Raw genomic sequence first — 17940 nt, forward strand, 5'->3', positions numbered from 1 at the left:
GCTATTAAAATTTGGGGAGAATTCATGGTACTACAACACAGAGGGAAAAAAGCTTCCAGTTTCTACCTGTTACAGGTGCTAAATTCCTACAAGCAGCCTTTATGGACAATAAGCAATTTTCATCACTGAGCTCATGCCTTCCTCATCAAAGATAACTGTAAACTGCCAGTGGAAATATAATGGCAATAAACCGATAGCCAGTATTTTGTGCTTTTTGTTATGAAACTTCTTCAAGGTCTTTTCCAACCTAGACAATTCTGTGATTCTGTGATTCAGGGTTTTTTTTTCCTACTGTAACAAGAACCAAGTCAAATGCAATAATGAAAGAAAAATTAAGACCAACATCTTCCAAAGTGCTCAGGAGTTTCCTCACTCCACATTATTTACCATTGATCTCAGAGCAGAAGATATATGTCAATGCTAAGTGGTTATTCTTTTTTTAAACCCTTAAAAAAAGATTCAGGTGCTAACATGTACCTTTGAAACACACGGAACTTCATGCAGCATATAAACGCAGGACTTATAGAAACTAATTCATAGATAAATCTCCTGTTTATACTCAGTATTTGATACATCTCAACAGGGATAAACCTCACTTGGCTCTGCTTTAGAAAACACCTACTCACTCAAAAGCTCATTCAGTCCAAGACTGTAAGTTAGAACATTATTTTTACAACAGTTTAAAGTATTTCCTTCAACACACTAAGCGAAGTTTTTTTTTCTACCTTCCTTAGAACAAGAATTTTTAGAAGGTTTTCAACTATCATTCAAAAGCCACTGCAGCCTACAAAGATTATCCCTTCTACTGCCAAAAGACACGAGTTACAGCCATCTATAGAGTTTGAATATAATTTTCAATGCCCCTACAAAATACTCTCCCTGCATTTCAACTATTTTTTCCTTTTTAAAAAAACCACAGATATTCACAATCCTATTCACATCTCCTTTTAACTTAGGGGTCGCAGACATATTTTGCCATCAGGTATGCTTCTAAACTTGGGTGAAGCCACTGTGGGTTTTTTATACTGCGGGATACAGCTGAGGAAGAACCTGAGTGACCCAGCGCTGCTTCTGACGATGCTCTTCTTTACCCTGTACCAATTTTTCTATCCAGACTTACATTTGCAGTTTCTCATTCCTGCCTGGCAGCTATGGCTCCATTCTGAGCTCTGCACCCTGACCAACAGGCCCCTCTACACAGCCACACGTTTGAAATATGGCTAAAAAATATATCCAAGTCAGGATCTCTGCAGATCCCATAAACGGGCTGAGCTTGGTTAAGAAAATCCCCTCAAAGAGCTTGGCAGTCTAGTGCCTGGCACCAAAACTATGTAAATGTTTACTGGGTGACCAAAAGGAGGAGAAAATTAGAATAATAAATAAATGAGGAAAACCACAGAAGTTTAAAAAAAAAAAAAAAAAGACGACGAAATACAATATTGCATAGGAAACATACAAAAATTTTGTGTTCCCAGATCAAAACACTCCATGAAGCATTTTGCAGATGTGGCTTTAGGCTGTTTTCTGATCCAATGAATGTTATAGAGATGATATGAACGAAATGTCAGTAAATAGATTAAAGTTATCTAGAGATGCAGTAATTCTACCTGATTGCTTCGAAATGTCAGAGTTCTCCAGCTCCTTATTGGGGACGATGGCTTTTTCTGGAGCCTTTCCGAGGAGCAAAGAGACAAGATTTGGGGATTCAAGGCTGCTCCTTTCTTAAGTTAGGTTCCCACTGGCAAGTGTTCTTTTGGGATAACTGTTAGTATTTTGTATATTTTCATGTCAGGAAGAATAAGTTACTTTACTACTTTCCTAGAGTTTAGGTTACCAGAGTTTCAGTTGTGTAGACAAGACAGTACAGATGAGAAGCTATTACAGACTAAATTCCCTCTCACAGCCATAACAATATCAAACAGGATAACGAAGCATTTCTTAAACACTTCTCCAATTCTTCATCTTTTTTGAAGCAAAAACAAAAGGTGAGTGCAAGGAACTGTTAAGTAGATAAATGTGGCCTCTTCTGCTCCAGAGCACATGCTCTGCAACCAGATTGAAAAGAAAAAAAACAAAGAGCCAAACTGTCAGTTCATACAACATGATGAAAAACACCTTAGCCCAATGCAGAAAATAGTAATTAAAAAAAAAAAACCAACAATAAAAGAAGACAACAAAGAAACCCTTTGAATAATTTCTGTCCATTAGTAAACTGCCATTACTTTAAGAAAGTGGCAAAATCTGGCTTTAAAAAAATATGCCAAAAAATCCCATCAGGCCAGAAAAGGGATGCACTTGGGGGGCAGCTGCTGGGGAGGAGCGGGGCTCCGACGGCTGCCCCGAGCTCGCTGCGGCTGGAGCAGCCCCACACGCTGCCCGTGCCCACGCTGCCTCTGACGAAGGAAAACGAAGCCTTTCAGTTTTAAAAGAGCCAAAGGAATTAGCTATAACCGATGAGCTCAAAACTGCAGCCTGCAACCTGTTCACATTTCTAAAGAGAACCCAAAAGTAACTGCACTCTGATTTTCACCAACTCATTATGTAAAATAAAACCCAGCTGAAAGCCAGTGTGGGGCCACAAAACGCCTTCATTATCTTTCAGTTCTGTTCCAGTAAAAATGCAGCCAAAATCTCATGGGTTCAGAGGGGCTGAGGTTTTTGTCTTAATAGCCTTTTACTTCCTCGACACTGTACAGCTTCAGCAAGATTTTCTGCCAGTTTGTTTGGACCTAACAAGCTATTTTACCATTAAAACAAAACACAATGTGTCCAGGAGTATTAAACATTTTCCACAAGGCCCTGTTTTACAGTGACTCCAAGAATGACAATGCCAAATTATGAGTCTGAGACAGATGTTTTCCAGATGTGCTGAGCATCTCAAGTACATATTGGATGCGGAGCTCGTCCAAAATGCTATCTGAGTTGCGCCGCCTGCGTTTAGGTAGGTTGACCCCTGAGTTTCTGCTTCTGGGAGAGTATTCTTACAAATAATTTTCTCCAGAAAACGGCCACGTAGCTCAAATGCCTACAGGAGGGTGAAGAATAAAGTCTGATGATAACCATTGTATGGAACAAACGGGAAAGCAACGGGAAGCCCTGGCTGGAGAGGTGCAGCGCTGCAAGCGTGACTTCTCCGCTGCGCACCCGCGCCCCAGGTCCCGGCCAGATGAGCAAATTGCATGAAAACCATCCAGCATCAGAAACCCGCAGACGATCAAGGGCTTCAGCAGCCTGACGTTTTGTTAACACAGATTGCTCCGTGCTCAGGACGGAAAGGACAAAGGCAGGAGGGGGATGCCAGCCCGGCAGAGCAGGAGCAGCCACGCAGCACTGGCACGAACCTGCCCCTCAAACTGCTTTTGTCAGAGTGCATGAACTGAACAAAACCACTTGGCTCTAGTTCAGAGCATGGATTTTATGCTCTAAATAGTAAATATTCCTTACTCCAATCCCCTTTCCCCCAAGCAGGCATCTCAAGTGCCAACGCACCGACGTATTGAGCCCACGGGAAGGAAGAGCTCCCTCGCCATGCACCGCTGTGAGGCTTCTGTAGAGCTTAAACCATGGATGGTGATGGTCCTCCACGCTGAGTGAACAGAAATCTCTGCCCCCCATGCAGGAGCACCCCAAAGCCCCTGCCCAGAAGGACCTGAGCATGAAACACCCACCCTGCAGTCCCTCACTGCCACAGCCCTTTGCACAGTTCACAGTGAGTTCCCAGCACCTGCAGTCCTTGAGCTGAGTGGGTACTCACAGCACTTGATTTTTTTTTTTTCCCCTGATATTCTAGAATTCAAGTATAAATACTCGAACACTGGCCATATGAAAATAGCACTGTGGCAATTTTCTTTTAGCCTGTTTTGCAGCTCAAGCCAGAGGAATGCAGCAGAACCCAGAGACCAGTTACCCTTCAAAAACCTTCACGTTACATGGGACAATGCAAACAAAAATATTTCTAAATACTTCCCTCAGAAGAGCACAGCTCTGATCCAAAAAAAGGACAAATATCAGAGGTCCTGCAAGCCCATAAGAGATTTTGCTATTGCTACCAGTCTACCTGCAAGGCACTCAGATGCTACGGTGAGGGGTAACTATCCACAGCTGGTCCAGCTGTCTGTCAGTCTTTGATTGAGTTTATTCATGGACAGGTTCTGAGAATCACATTGCCAAACAAGATTTGCTTTAATTGGCTATGCTGGTCCTCCCAGAGGAGCTGTGAGATGGGGCTTCCACAGCAAGTAACTGCAAATACAAAGTTAAATCCAGTTTTCTACAAATATTCAGGAACATTTGCTTCCTGGCAACATTCCTGTTAGTAAACCAATTTGCTAAAATATTCATGAATAGCAAACTAAAGGGCCATGGGTACAGCCAAAGTGCTTACATACAAAAATACAACTAAATATTCACTGCAAATGTTTTCACTGTATTTGTCTTGCTCTAGATTTAATGAAAAAAAAACCCTATAATAATGCCTGGTGTTCAGCATCGTGGTTTCCACTGGAAAAGCACCAGTGAGGGGATCAGCTGGTGTTGGAGAAGGGACCGCAGAACCATCCTGCACCCACAGGCTCCTTGCACGTGCCCTAACCCTGCAGAGAGGAACCACGGCAGCGCCAGGCACCAAAACCTCCAAACTCCAGCCCAAAAAACCTCCCTGGTGAGCTGCTGTGCCAGAAGAGGTGACGATGCTGCTGGGGCAAAGCTTTGCCTGAGCTCAAACAGCAAAGCAAAAGCCCTGTGTATATTTTTGGATGCGCTCAAATTCTTTCCCTTGAGCTTTTTGACATCTTGATCACAACCCTCTGAGCAGGATAAATAAGTAAAACCCCACAAAAATTTCAGATACTACTCTGAAATTATTTAAAAACTAGAATTCCTTGCATTATTCCTGAACAACAGCTGCATTCACTAAACCCTCAACTCAATTGCCACAGTGGCAGACAAAAACCAAGCAAGGAGGGAAGAGGAAAACTCTGACAGAGCCTGACAGGAGATTGCAGTCATTGCGGGAAGAGACAAACCCCGTGCATTTTACACAGCAAACCTCTTACAGGTGAACCTTTGTTTAGCCCATCAGGCTGTTTTCAGTGAAAACAACCATCACTCAAAAGGAAAACAAGTGTCTGCCTTTGGACTTGTCACGCCAATAGGCTTTTTACTACGAAGGTTAAATTTAAATGTAATTGTAAGCGAGCAAGTTTCTCACTCCACATTGTGCAGTTCTTTCCCTCGCTGAATTTTTAACTGAAAGAGCAGAAGAGGAATGAGCTGTGGTTTCCTCCATCACACACGTTCATTACCATGGGGATTGTTTTGTTCAGCAAGATCATTACGAGACAAGGAGGCTGCAATTGCATTTGCAAAGCTGCAATATTTCCTCTCCCTCCCAGAGCCCCAAATCTGAACATGGTGCAGGTCTTTATGCGAGAGCCGAAGTTGGATGGGTTCCGCTGGCCTGTGGCCGAGCACAGCACAACTCCCCCCGTACAGGTGTTGTGGGCCACCATCACCCCTCTACTGACCACTACCTGCTGCATACGGCTTAGGCACAGAGATTTGGTGTTCAGTAGCCCCAGCCAGTCTGTTCCCCTCCTTCACCCCTGCAAAATCTACAGGAGAAACAGCACATGCCAGGGGATTTTATAGGGACAGGGAGTCTAGACTTGGGATGACTTAACCAGAGCTCTGACAGTCATTTCTATGACCTTGAGAAAGTCACTGGCTCTCTTCTAGACTGAAATTCCTCCTCTAGAATAGGTGGGTTATTATTTTCCTGGCATGCAAGGGTGTTGTGAGGTCTAATCCATTAATCTTTGTAAAGCACTCTAGGACACCTTGATGGAAAATGCAAAATATTATCAGTAAAAGCCTCCCATTTAAATCTCACCTGGAAACCTTCCTCTCACTCCTTAATTTGTGATTGATCCCCACTCAATTAGAGGTAATGGGATTTACATGTACACTCCAGCAGTGGAGCAGACCCCACAGGAAGGTGCCAACAACCGCGTCGGTGCTAATTCACGTGAGGTAACCAGGCGATCGGTACCTGCAAGTCAATGAGCCACGGTTGGATGCTGCAACCCTGTACCACACAGGGACCACCCAGACTGGTGTTGGATGAAGGGATGGGGCACCCATCCCTACACAAACACAGCTGCACTTCTAATTAACTGTGCACTTTATGATTGAAATTCCTCTCCGTGACTCAGCTTTTTACAAAAAAAAAAAAAAAGTTTCTATTCAAAGAGCCTTCAAGTCACCAGCAGATAGACCAAATCTGCAGATCGTCCATTAGCTCACTATGTCAAGCTTTAACGTTCGTGGGAATAGTTTCATTTCACGTGGGCGAGGGAAGGCAGATAACCTCACCACTGGCACTTCATGCGCCTCCAACAAGAATACGGCTCCAATACAATATGCAAAAGCAAGCAGGGAATTACAAAGGGCTTTATCAGTACCTCGTGCTGCAAAGCTCTGGCAGAGTGCTTATTTTAAACAGTATTCCTCCAACTTCACAACACCTCCAGTAGGATTCAGCCCTCTCGAGCATATGAGCAAAAAGTGTCTGTTAAATCCTAGAGCAGAGAGGCAGGAAGGGAGCGGAGGCTGCTGGAAGCTGCACTGGCTTTTTTTCCTTGCAGCCACTTAATTGAATCCGCAGCATCCCGGCCTGTTGGTATTCCCCAGCACCCAGAATTTCAATTTGCTCCGTGGATTTTTATAGAGCACCCAGAAAAATTAGCATTTGTGCTGAATAGCTTTCAATCAGCTATTCTCAAGTGTCAATCCTTTTCACCTTTAAAGCACTTCTAAATCTCCTTGCCCAAGTCTCCCCTAGCCCTAATATTTATTCTATACATTTGTTTTCCTCCATTCAGTTTCCAGCATCCTTTACCACAGTCTAATCATCTTAATCTTTAACACTCATCTCTACCTTTTAACCTTTACAGTTTTCTTTTAAAGCAATCTCTTGGTCTCTCTCAGGGTTTGTTGTTTGGTTCTTTTTTTTTTTTTTTAATTAAGGTTTTCCCTGGCTTCTGTCTCAGCACAGAGCTGGAGGTGTCCCATGGAGAGTCAGCTGCACCAAACTGCACGTTTCCTCTTAAAAGGTGACTTGTGAGGCCCTTAAATAAATCAGTAATTTTTCTCTAAATACAATTTATATAATTTTAGAGAAATGATGCAACTTCACAAGTGTCATGAGTGTTGAAGAGCTCAGCTCCCGATTCCATTAGCCAACATATCTAATTCTGAAAGAACCCAAATTTTTAGGGAATATTCCCAGCATTTTTTACTAGCGGAAAAGAAAACATTCATGGTTTTAATTTTTAGTCTAACAATGGCTCACAGGAAATGTGTTCAAAATACCTGGCCTTTTTTTCAGCAGCAATTTCAGGCCAAACCGGGACTTGGTCTCCTGCAGAACTGCAGTGGCTGCCGGGAAAGGCAAGCAGCCCTGGGGAGAAACCCCAACTTAGGAGAAAATCACAATATAGGATATTCTTTACGTGCAACTGAATTAGGCACGTTGTGCACCTGAACTGATCTGTGTGCAACTTCCACACGTACCTCCACGCTCTGAGGTCTGGGCTTGGCACTTGCTCCTCACCAAGCCAACTCCAGGCTCCCTCCTCCTCCTGCTCTCACATAAACCTCCCAGCACAGAGAAGTATTTTACAGCTTCATTTCCTTGTGACCCCAAAGAGGAAGATGTACTCTCCATAGGTGACATTTTGCAAATATATAAATTCCTTCTCTCTTGAACCAGCATCCTGAGTTCCACCTGATCCTCTTCTAGGCAGAAGCACTTAAAGAGCGTTCCAATAATGTTCAATTACTGTGGTTTAGCACTGAACTTTGAAGGTTTTTCAATACAGAACACTTGAAATTAAACAGCAATAGGAATTCTTGATCTCTGCCAGTGAAGAAAGTATAAAAAACTATCCGTTCTCTATTTTTATGCAGTTATTTGGTTTAGTTCACTTGAAGTTACTTGGGTGGCACATGGCACATGCTATCCTTCCCTTCCACTGGGGAAACCATGGATGTAGACACTTCAATAGAAACATTTAGGTTGGAGAAGACAACTTTAAGATCACCGAGGCCAACCGTAAGATTTGATTCCATTCACTTTTGATACAAGCTCTAGAAATCCAATTGAATCAAGCTTTAATCTAAATATCCCTTCGTTAGGGGATTGAGTAGGAGCCCATATGCAAAGCTGAGTGCAGCCACAGAGTATCCAGAATCAGGTTCGATCCTTCCCATTAGTCAGGTATGCTCAGATCACCAATTTTACCATTAGCTCCAGTCAGAGCCAACGGGAGACAGCAGGCAGCAGCAGGTGCTTTGCCAGCAGCTTGGTTAGCTCAGCATTTTGCTACACAAACACTGTCCATGTGTATGTCCCGAATGACACCCAGCTGAAGGACAGTCCTCCCCACGAGCATTCCTCAGGAAATTGCATTCTGAAATTTATAGCTTGACACAATTGTATTTTCATAACATTTGACACATGAGAAATCCTCCAGATTACTGCCAAAGTGACAGAAGACTCGAAAAAGAAATGACAAAGGGAAAAAAGAAAAAAAATGTTGTTCTTGTAGTAGTGTTGGCGCAACCATGATGGTCTAAGAACTAAAATGTGCACAGGGTTTACAGGGAAAGGCAGGATCTTTTATTAGACTAACAACATTTGGGGAAAAAAAAGCAGGTAAACTTTTGAGCATTCAACCTCTTTTCAGGACTATGAGGGATGAACAGCAATGCAGAGGCTCTGTAAATGTGTCACTTTTTAATCGTGCCCCACTTCGCTGGAATTTCTTCAGTTTATTCACCATCTAGAGTGGTTTGGAAAATTGCTGATAGAATGGTGAGAGCTAATATTAAATTCAACAAAACACAAAAGGAAATTTTCTTTAAGGTTTCCTACATAGGGGTCTTCAATAGTTAAGTATGGTTTAAGCTCTCAAATTCACATACAGTAAATATTAACCTGATTCGCAGAGAAGAAAAACGAGGTGGACGCAGTGAGTTCAGACTGCCATCAAATCACGACAAGCACGTGCCAGATGCAAACAGCACACAAAAATAGGCAAAATTGGAAGATAAACATTCCCTGACATACTGTTGTAGGCAGCAGTACCAAAGTTTGCGTAGGAACTCCAACCTAAATGCAAGCCACATCCCTGCGTCTCTTCCCACATCCTTTGAGTCTCCATCCTCCTCCATCCTCTTCCTCTGCTTTCATCACAACTGCTAAGAATACGCATCAAAAGCGGCTTCATTATCACCTCTCAGCTTTCCTGAAATCGCTGCAGTGAAGGTTTACCGGCGCTGGGCTTTGAGCTGATGCCACCCTAAAGAAGAACCAGCTGCATCTCCTTTCTCTGCCCTCAACAATATCAAGCTGCAACTCTGTATGCTTTAAACTGAGACTGCCTCATGCTACCATTGTCTTCCTCCATGCCATGGTGTTTTAGGCTGAGCTTTTCTATTTTCTATGTGTAAACAGTTCCTTAAACCTCTTCCTTAACCACCTCTCATGCCCTCCTTTATGTTCACGCAGAGGAAGGATTCTCAAACAGCACTCAACGCTGGCACGGTCCTCCAGCAAGGTGGACGGGCTGCACATTTCCTTAACTGTGGCCTTCAGTAACTGCAGTTCTATCAGTACACCCTAAATTACAAGGGGGAAAGAAATTACAAAGAAGAATTCTGGCTTTATTTATTTTTTTAAAAGATGTTAATTCTGCTGCTGAAATACCCTCTAATTCCTTTGTTCACTAGTTGATACATAATATGAAGTTGGTTTTATGGGAGATATTACGGCCATACAGATCAAGACTGGCAACTGGAGATTAATAGATTGGGCTTTAAATAAGATGAAACAGATAACAGTCACCGAGTAAAACTGTTCAACAGGGGCCCCAGTCATGACCGTTGTAAAAACCAAACTTTACACAATTTCATATTAAAAACAAAAGACCACATCACAGTTACTCCTGCGCTCCCCAAATGGCCATTGCCTCAAATTGGAGCTATAAAAACACCAGGAATGCTGGATAGGGATCACTTTAGATAACACCACTTTTTCCACTAGCGTCATCCATGGTACGTTTTTCCCCATTTCAGCTTTACTGACCGTATCTGAAATCTGTCACCAGTCGATGTAGAGTCACAGCATCAGGGAAAGAGAGATTTGGTTTTGGCGAAGCAGGAGCAGATAACGGCACCGCTGCGAGGAATTACCGTGACATAATTCACCTTTTGACTGTCTATGTGAAATTTAGGGTCCATCACAGTGCTCCAGGCCCACTTTCCTTTGAACCTGTAGGACTCCCGTTATGGCTGTGAGGTCCTCAGCAAAGGCTTACTATTACTAATATGTACTAGGTCTCAAAGAGTCTTTTTTTTTTTTTTTTTTTTTTAAATTCTTTCATACATTTCTTCTTTGGGGTCTTTTTGTGGGACTTCTTTAGGACCTTTGCTAATTTTGATTCTTATGCTTAAACTTTCCATACTCTCTTGTTATTGGCATTTAATTTCCAACAAAAGCCCATCTATATCAAGAAGAGTTTCACAACTGACTTAAAGGGCCAAGATTTCCCTTTCATGAGTCTCAGTAATGTGAGCAAAGGTCTTTTAAAATGGAAAACACTCTTACAGACCTTAGACATTCTCCTACAAAATTCCTATTACCAAAGCTAGGAGCAGACTGTCTCATGTTCACACCCTCACATAAATCAATGGAATTTCCATAATTTACCCCAAAGATTGATGCAGTCTGTTTATAAGGAGTTAGGCTGTCAATCACATTTAAGAGGATTCAGCCTGAAAAGCCAGGTAAAATTGATCCCTCCCCAAAAGACTCAGTGGAGGGAGCTGAAAAATCAACATGGGAATAGTAAGGAATCCCTCTGGTATTCAGAGTCCTGAATTATTCAGTATAGCGAGAACTGTATCAGTTCTAAGAGCAAACACATACTTCCATTATATATAGCACTTATATCTCTTTATAACGTTTCAAGCTCCGAATATATTTACATTGGACACAGAAATGATCATTATAGGCCAGACCTACACATAAAAGACCCCAGCCTCCTCCCCAGAGGGATTAACTGCACGTCTCCCAACAGCTCTGGACCCATCTCGCTGCCACCGAAGCAGCCTGTCAGCAATGCTGCAAAGTTAAATCGGCAAATATTAATTGCCAGCTGGGAAATCTGCCATTAGTTCACAGTCAGATTTTTTCCAGCTGGAAAGATAGCGAGTGTTAAATGGAGCAGATTTCTTTGCAGTCTGCAAACCATCCAACGGAGCGGGTTTGCCTGTTTTGCAAGCACTAAATGAGCAAAACATTCAACACCTTCTCAGAGATGTTTTGAAATGCTATTCTCTAGAACAAATTACTTCTGGAAGTAACAAAGCACCGAACTAACACATGGACAACAAATAAAGTACAGAGGAAATAAACCACCACCACCTGAGGCTGAATTCATATCTACTCGAGATTACTGCAGTGATACATTGCACAAGTTATTAGCCTGCTTGGGTTTTTTTTTCCAAGTTTGTAATTTATTTACATTCAAGCATAGAAAATTTTCTGTCAATGTGCAGGAGATTATCATTTTCCATAATTAGAAAGAAACTTTCTGAGAACTGGAGGAAAGATAGATGAGAAGCTGAAAATGAAAGATGCCATTTAAAACCGTGAAAACGTAAGATTATGGGATGATATGGGTTGGAGGAGGCAGAGTCAGACCAGGTTGCTCAGGGCTGTTCCCAGTCAGGTCTGGAAGCCCCCAGAGATGGAGGAGGCACCTGGGCAGCCTCTCCCACCACTCCACCATCCTCACGGGAAATCATCTCCTTACATCCAGGCTGAACCTCTCATTTCAGCTTTTCCCCTTGTTTCTCCTTCTCCCCCCGTGCAGAGCCAGGCTCCATCCTCCCTGCTCTACGTGCATAAATGCCATGAGAAAACAAGTTATTCTCACTCTTTTGATGTGCATACACACTTGTACGTGTACACGAACACACACCCCAGCACACAGGCACGTACACTTTGGAAGACTATATATAAGTTTGTGGCATGAAATGTTGTTCTCAGCAACAGCAAAAGGCTCAAACCCAGCAGGGTCACCGTGTGTGTAATGGAGAGGAGAAAGGCAGGTGGGCTTTCCACAGGGATTTCCTTCCAAATTCTGTACAAAATCTGTACAAAAATATGATTTATTATGAGGCAAGAATTGACCTTGTATTTGCTTAAAAGAAAAAAAATAATTTTAAGCAATGGGATTAAATTATTGAAAAAATTACTACTGACATTTCGGGAGAGACTGGAGGAGGGAGGAGAACGGGACTGGAATACCAGACATGAACATGCTTTTATAGCACCCCATCTCTCCACAATAAAATTCTGTCAGATCTCATAAAATTAGAGCTTGAGTAGAAGTTGGACTGAATAGACAAAAAAAAAAGTAATAGGCACAGGTACAGTGCATTTACATAATGGAACGTTCAAGAATTTCATCAACTAAGTTGGACTGATTTCATGCCAGAGCACAGACTAAATCTGACCAGCTGCAGTACAAAGCCGCTATACAGCCTGGCAAGAAAAGCTGAGCTTTTTATAAAAACAAACAAACAAACAACACACCTGGATAAAGGGACGATGTCAGAACCGGAGAAAATAGGGAATGAGCTTGGGCAAGCAACGCAGCTGCCTGCCTCTAGCAGGGGCTTGGCTGATGCAGGGGAGCTTTAGGATTGTTGATCGCACAGAAAAGAGCAGGGAGGGAAATAAAAAAGGGTAGAAATTACTCCTGAATCCTGAAAATGGAAAAGCATAGCTCTAAGCAGTAAGAATTTCTCTAAAGTATGTACACTGCTGGAGAAGCGCATTGCTCCAAAGTTTCTGGAGAAAGGAAGGAGGTAAGGGAAGAAAAACTGTATTAAGTGGTGTATGCGCAGCTTTCGCTGGCCAAAAATAATGAGAGAAAATGGAGTGAAGAGTCCTAGTGAGTGTGAGAAGTCAAAAGAAAAGAAAAATGAATAGAAGTGGAAAAAAGGGGACTACTGCTACGTGAAAGCAAAGTGTCATCCAAATCACTGCACTAAAATAATATAGCTGCATTATCCGAGGTATTTATTCAAATAAGAACATATCCAGGCCAACTGCTCATTTTGGACATCTGTGGGACAATTGTCATTATGAGCACAGATATCTTTCCAGTTTTCATGGGTAGAGGGAGTGCTTTTGGGGAAGACAAACTTCTTTCTTCTCCTCTTTGGCAAAGAGGCGTTTTGTTCTCATGTATTTTGTTACCCAGTCAAAATCACTGACACAAATCAAATGACTATGGAAACTCACAAAAGAGTGAAAATATATAAAACAAAAAAACCCCATCACATAGTAGAGAAGTCTTAAATGGAACATCTTCCTATGGGAAAACCTGTTTCATACCAGTGAAGACAACTGGATCAAGAGGAATTTGAACAGTTACAAGTAGGAGTGACATTTCTCCTGAGAGCTCTGGATGTAGGACTTCTGTTTTATGGTATTTCCCTTTGGGTTCCAAACACCTAAGTGAAGTTTTCCACATATTTATCATTCACTTTGTCAACTGAGAAAAAGGGATGGCATTTGTATTTTTGTGCATGGCAGCACTGGGGATCTGTGTTGCACCAGAGGGTGCAGGATGAAGCCTGCGGAGATCTCTCCTGCTGGGACTTCTCATTGCTTCACCCACATTTCCACAAGCTCCCACCTTGGACATCGTGTCCATTCGCCAGCCCAAGCCTTGGGCATGGTGACCAGCTCAGCCCCAAGTCTGCACACCAAGGACTGACACCCTCCACGAAATCTTCCACAAACACAACACTGATGCAATCAACCCACATTTGCCAACACCAGAGAGCCGATGTCTCCACGTGGCCCACCCTCAGCCAGCAGGTCTATGGGATTTTCCAGACTTCTCTCACAGAGACATGCATTAATTTCAAACAATGTCGTGGGGGAAATCTGGATGTCTGAAGGCACACAAGGTTGTTTTAACTTCTTGGACTCTCCAGGTTTCAAGGAGCTGTTTCATTCTAGGCTGGGCAAAGGAGAAATTGGTCATTTGCCCAGAGCCAAATTCTCTTCTGCTTTTCCTAATACTAATACAGAACGAAATGCTAGTGAGGTAACACAAATCAAGCAATGCTTCTAGCTATACACGAATATTTGCTAAACACCAGTATTTACAAAGCACTTCACATGTGATAAATATGTTAGAAGACCAAAAAATCCTTTCCCAAAACACACAAGTGAAAACAAGACCTTTGCTGTTTGCTTTGTTATCAGTTTCCTGTGGACAGACCTGGCTCAGTCAGAGTGGAATCGAAGTATTTGATCTCTGTCATACTTTAAGGCCATCCAGTTTGTCATCGATAACTGGGTAAACTGGCAGAGCACACAGATGCAACCTGTGGTGTCCCTCAGCTCTACGCAGGGACTTAAGTCTTAACTGAACAAGTCAACTGGGACAAAAAAGCAGCCCGCTCATCAGCCTAACTGTACTCAAATAATTAAACTATCTACTTGATAGAAAACACACAGAAAGCACGTGCCTACTGACAGATCTACACTCAACATCCAGCTGAAGCAATAACACGTTTTGATCCTTTAAGATTTTTCTCCAGTCATAGTGTCTTACTCTTTATATTACATTTATCATGTTGCTTATAAACCTGTACTTAATTGCTTACTACACGTTTCTATTTAAAAGAAAACACGATCATTCCTGCTTTAGAAATAGGACACTAAAGTACTAAGCAATAAAAAACTACACAGAAGGTTACTCAGGAACCGCACGGCAGAAACAGGAGCTGAAGCCAAGTATTCCTACGGAGTCGCACTCTGTGGGATTACTTCCCCCTTAAGGTAACTTTTTTTCTGCATTTTATCTCTGCAGACAGCAGTGTGAAGTACTTTTTTATTTATTCATGTGGGAAGAGAAGTGAGTTTGTTTCCTTCTTCCCTTTCATAAAGCTGTTATTCTGATGAAAAGCAGATTTAAGCAGTGCTCCATGGCAAGAGTTTAAGGGTTACTTTAAACTGGGACACAAAACTACTCTTTCTGACATAATTTCATGGTGTGTTCGGGGGAAGTATTCAAGCGTGACATTGTATCATTAGGTATAATACAGCCATTGCAGAGCACTGATTACTGCAATGAGAACCCATTTTCTTTAACACTATATGCGATAAGGAATGAATAAAAACCCAGGCCAGAAGCATCGTTGTAAAAAGGTGGGCTATGTACAAGAATGAAAAAAGTGAAGACATTTTTTGGGGGAGTCAGGGGAAGAAAAACCCCTGCATCAAGTGGGGTTGGGGGGGGGGGGGGCTGCTGAGCACCTCTGAAATTAAGATTTCCCCTTTCTTTGGGAAGTTTCTCATGCTGCAATCCCATCTGCATCTTACACAGGGATGGAGGCAGTTTCACACCCAGATCCGTGCCCTGATCCAACCTGATACTCAGAGGCAGAAACACCAGCACTAGGAGCAAGGCACAAGTGTCCTTTTTAGATGCTCCTTTTTAAAGTGACAAGCAGAAGTCCCTCTTCACCTTGACATGCTCATGTGCTGTCCCTCCAAATATGCCTTCAGGTGACCCCTTCCCATGCTTAATTCCATACAAGGTCTATTGATCCTAGACCTAATTACCTGCTTTGGTAAATTTAGAGCGTGCCTGTGACAAACTAGCCCAGCTCAGCTGGTGATCACTGAGACAATCTTCTGACCAGCTCCTCTGTCCCACCCACAGCCGGGCCTCCAAATTAAGTCAGACTTTGCAATGCTGTGCAAAGGAGTGCCTAGATAACTCTGGAATATTTTGGGCTAGTCTCAGTCTCCGGGCCTCCTCTGAGGCACAGGAACAGTAATGCTTTTCTATCTCCAAAGGGTATCACAAGGATATATTAATAAGACTCTTTGAATGGGCTCCTGATTCTTAAATAGACTCTTCTAGCATCATGTTAGTAAGCAAGAACCTGTGATGGATATCTCTGTATACAGCCAAGCTCCTCAGGGGCTCAAGTGCCCAGTGAGCTGAAGATAAAGGAATTATTTTCATATTTGATCACGTAAATGTCACTGGATATATTTGCAACAACCTGCTCAAATCTTTCTGTAGGTATATGAAGTCATATTTGACAATGAGTTTTCAGGCCTTTATAAGACCTCTCATTAGAAGTAAAATAATTTATGACTTCTTCCACTCCCTGGCATTTTATCACACACTCCTGCTACTGCAGCCACACTTGATTTGTGACAGGATGGTACATGGCATACAAAATATTAACAGAAAATACACAGGACTCCATCCCTTTGGTGATTTGGTATAATGATGATAATGAAATCTGCTACTGAACCAGTAAAACAGCTGAAGATGTATGCACCCTACTGGTAACCAGAACTGTCTTTAAAATTATTTAAAACTCCCTTCTGGCGTTACACTTCCCGCTCCTCTTATTTCATCTAAACAGCTCCTTTCCTTTGCCCATGTCATTTGCCTAAGTAGGTTTTTGTTTCTCATTTCTGCAACAACCTTTTTGTAATACCATATACTTTTTCTTAACATCTTTGTCTTGTTCAAAGCCTTACCAAATGAATTGGATTGTAAAATGTTATTACACTGGCGGTTGAAAGTACTGAGCAGCACAACTACAGTGCACACAATGCATACAGTGATGTTAATTATTTACCAGTTTCCAGTTTGATTACATTTTCAGTGGTGATGACACTCAGGGGCTTGATAGCTGCATAAAACATTGTGTTATGTTCTATAGTGTCCTAGAATAAATCATCCTTGAAAAATTTATCTCTTAGAAATAAAACATACCATTGGGCCATTTAGCAGGATTACGGTAAAATGAATGATGAAAGTTCTACAAAAGTATTTATTTTTAATGACGCCCTACCTTTGAAGAAACAGTCCTTGCTGTGGATAATGTAGATTTTCTTCCTCTGCAGACAGGAGGCTTGATGCAGTTGACAATGATTTTCATAAAATTTGCCATCAGATCCACACACGGGCATGTAGCTGGACTTGCACTCTTCTACACATTTGCACTCAGGCTGGTTGGTGTCCTTGTTGACAACACACTTGCTCCCCCGGCCACAATACTTCTTCTCACACGACGCGTGCAGCCCATCCTGCCCGTAAAGCACTGGGAAGAGCAGAAAACAGCAGCGTGAGCAACATTTGCCTAACAGGCCATCCTCGTCTGTTGTAGCAGCACAACCATTACAGGAGCAGGAGCTACGAGGTTTCGGGGGCGAAAAGTGCACCCCTTGGAACAGCAGCAGTTTGAGGAGTGTCTCCACATCTGTGCTCCCAGTCCTCCAGCTCTCACTCATCACAACATTAAGCGTGTGCTGAAAATGCTTTACTGAAAGGATGGACATGTGACTGCTCGTTCTTTTAGCCCTTTGCGAAACTAGACCCTGGAATAAAATCCAGTGCGAGTATTTCAGTGCCCAAACTTTGGCCATGAGCTACATTCAGAGAGTAATTCTGAAAACCTACACTCCTCCAGCCACAAAACCCACAAGGAGCTTCATTTTTGGGCAGCAGAGTGCCCTAAGTGCCAGCACAGAGCTTCTGTACCGGTGCCTGTATTCAGAACCTAACTCCCACCCTGGGAGCCAGAAGCAGAACATCCCCAAGGCTAAAATTCACACCAGCTTCCGTGAAAGCTCAGACAGACAATTGCTGAGAGCTTTGAAAAAAATAACCCGCAAGAAAGACTATCACTGAAGTGAATATTACGGAAAGATGCTTCTCGCTATAAAAGCGACCGTCAGTATCTATTCCTACACTCTGAATAATGACATATAATGAAAAATAGCTTTCTGCTACTTTTACGAATTCATTGAATATAATG

General features: G+C 42.5%; 1 protein-coding gene across 2 annotated transcripts in view; it reads right to left on the reverse strand.

Moving 5' to 3' along the window:
- Nucleotides 1-17940, reverse strand: part of FSTL4 (follistatin like 4) — a 238856-nt gene that overhangs the window by 147200 nt on the left and 73716 nt on the right. For both annotated transcript variants that reach the window (XM_074839056.1, XM_074839055.1), the window contains exon 4: nt 16975-17223. In XM_074839056.1, coding sequence (XP_074695157.1) covers nt 16975-17223 — 249 coding nt within the window. The remainder of the gene's footprint in view (nt 1-16974; nt 17224-17940) is intronic.

This window comes from Strix aluco, chromosome 13, assembly GCF_031877795.1.
Source record: "Strix aluco isolate bStrAlu1 chromosome 13, bStrAlu1.hap1, whole genome shotgun sequence".
Lineage (NCBI taxonomy): Eukaryota > Metazoa > Chordata > Aves > Strigiformes > Strigidae > Strix > Strix aluco.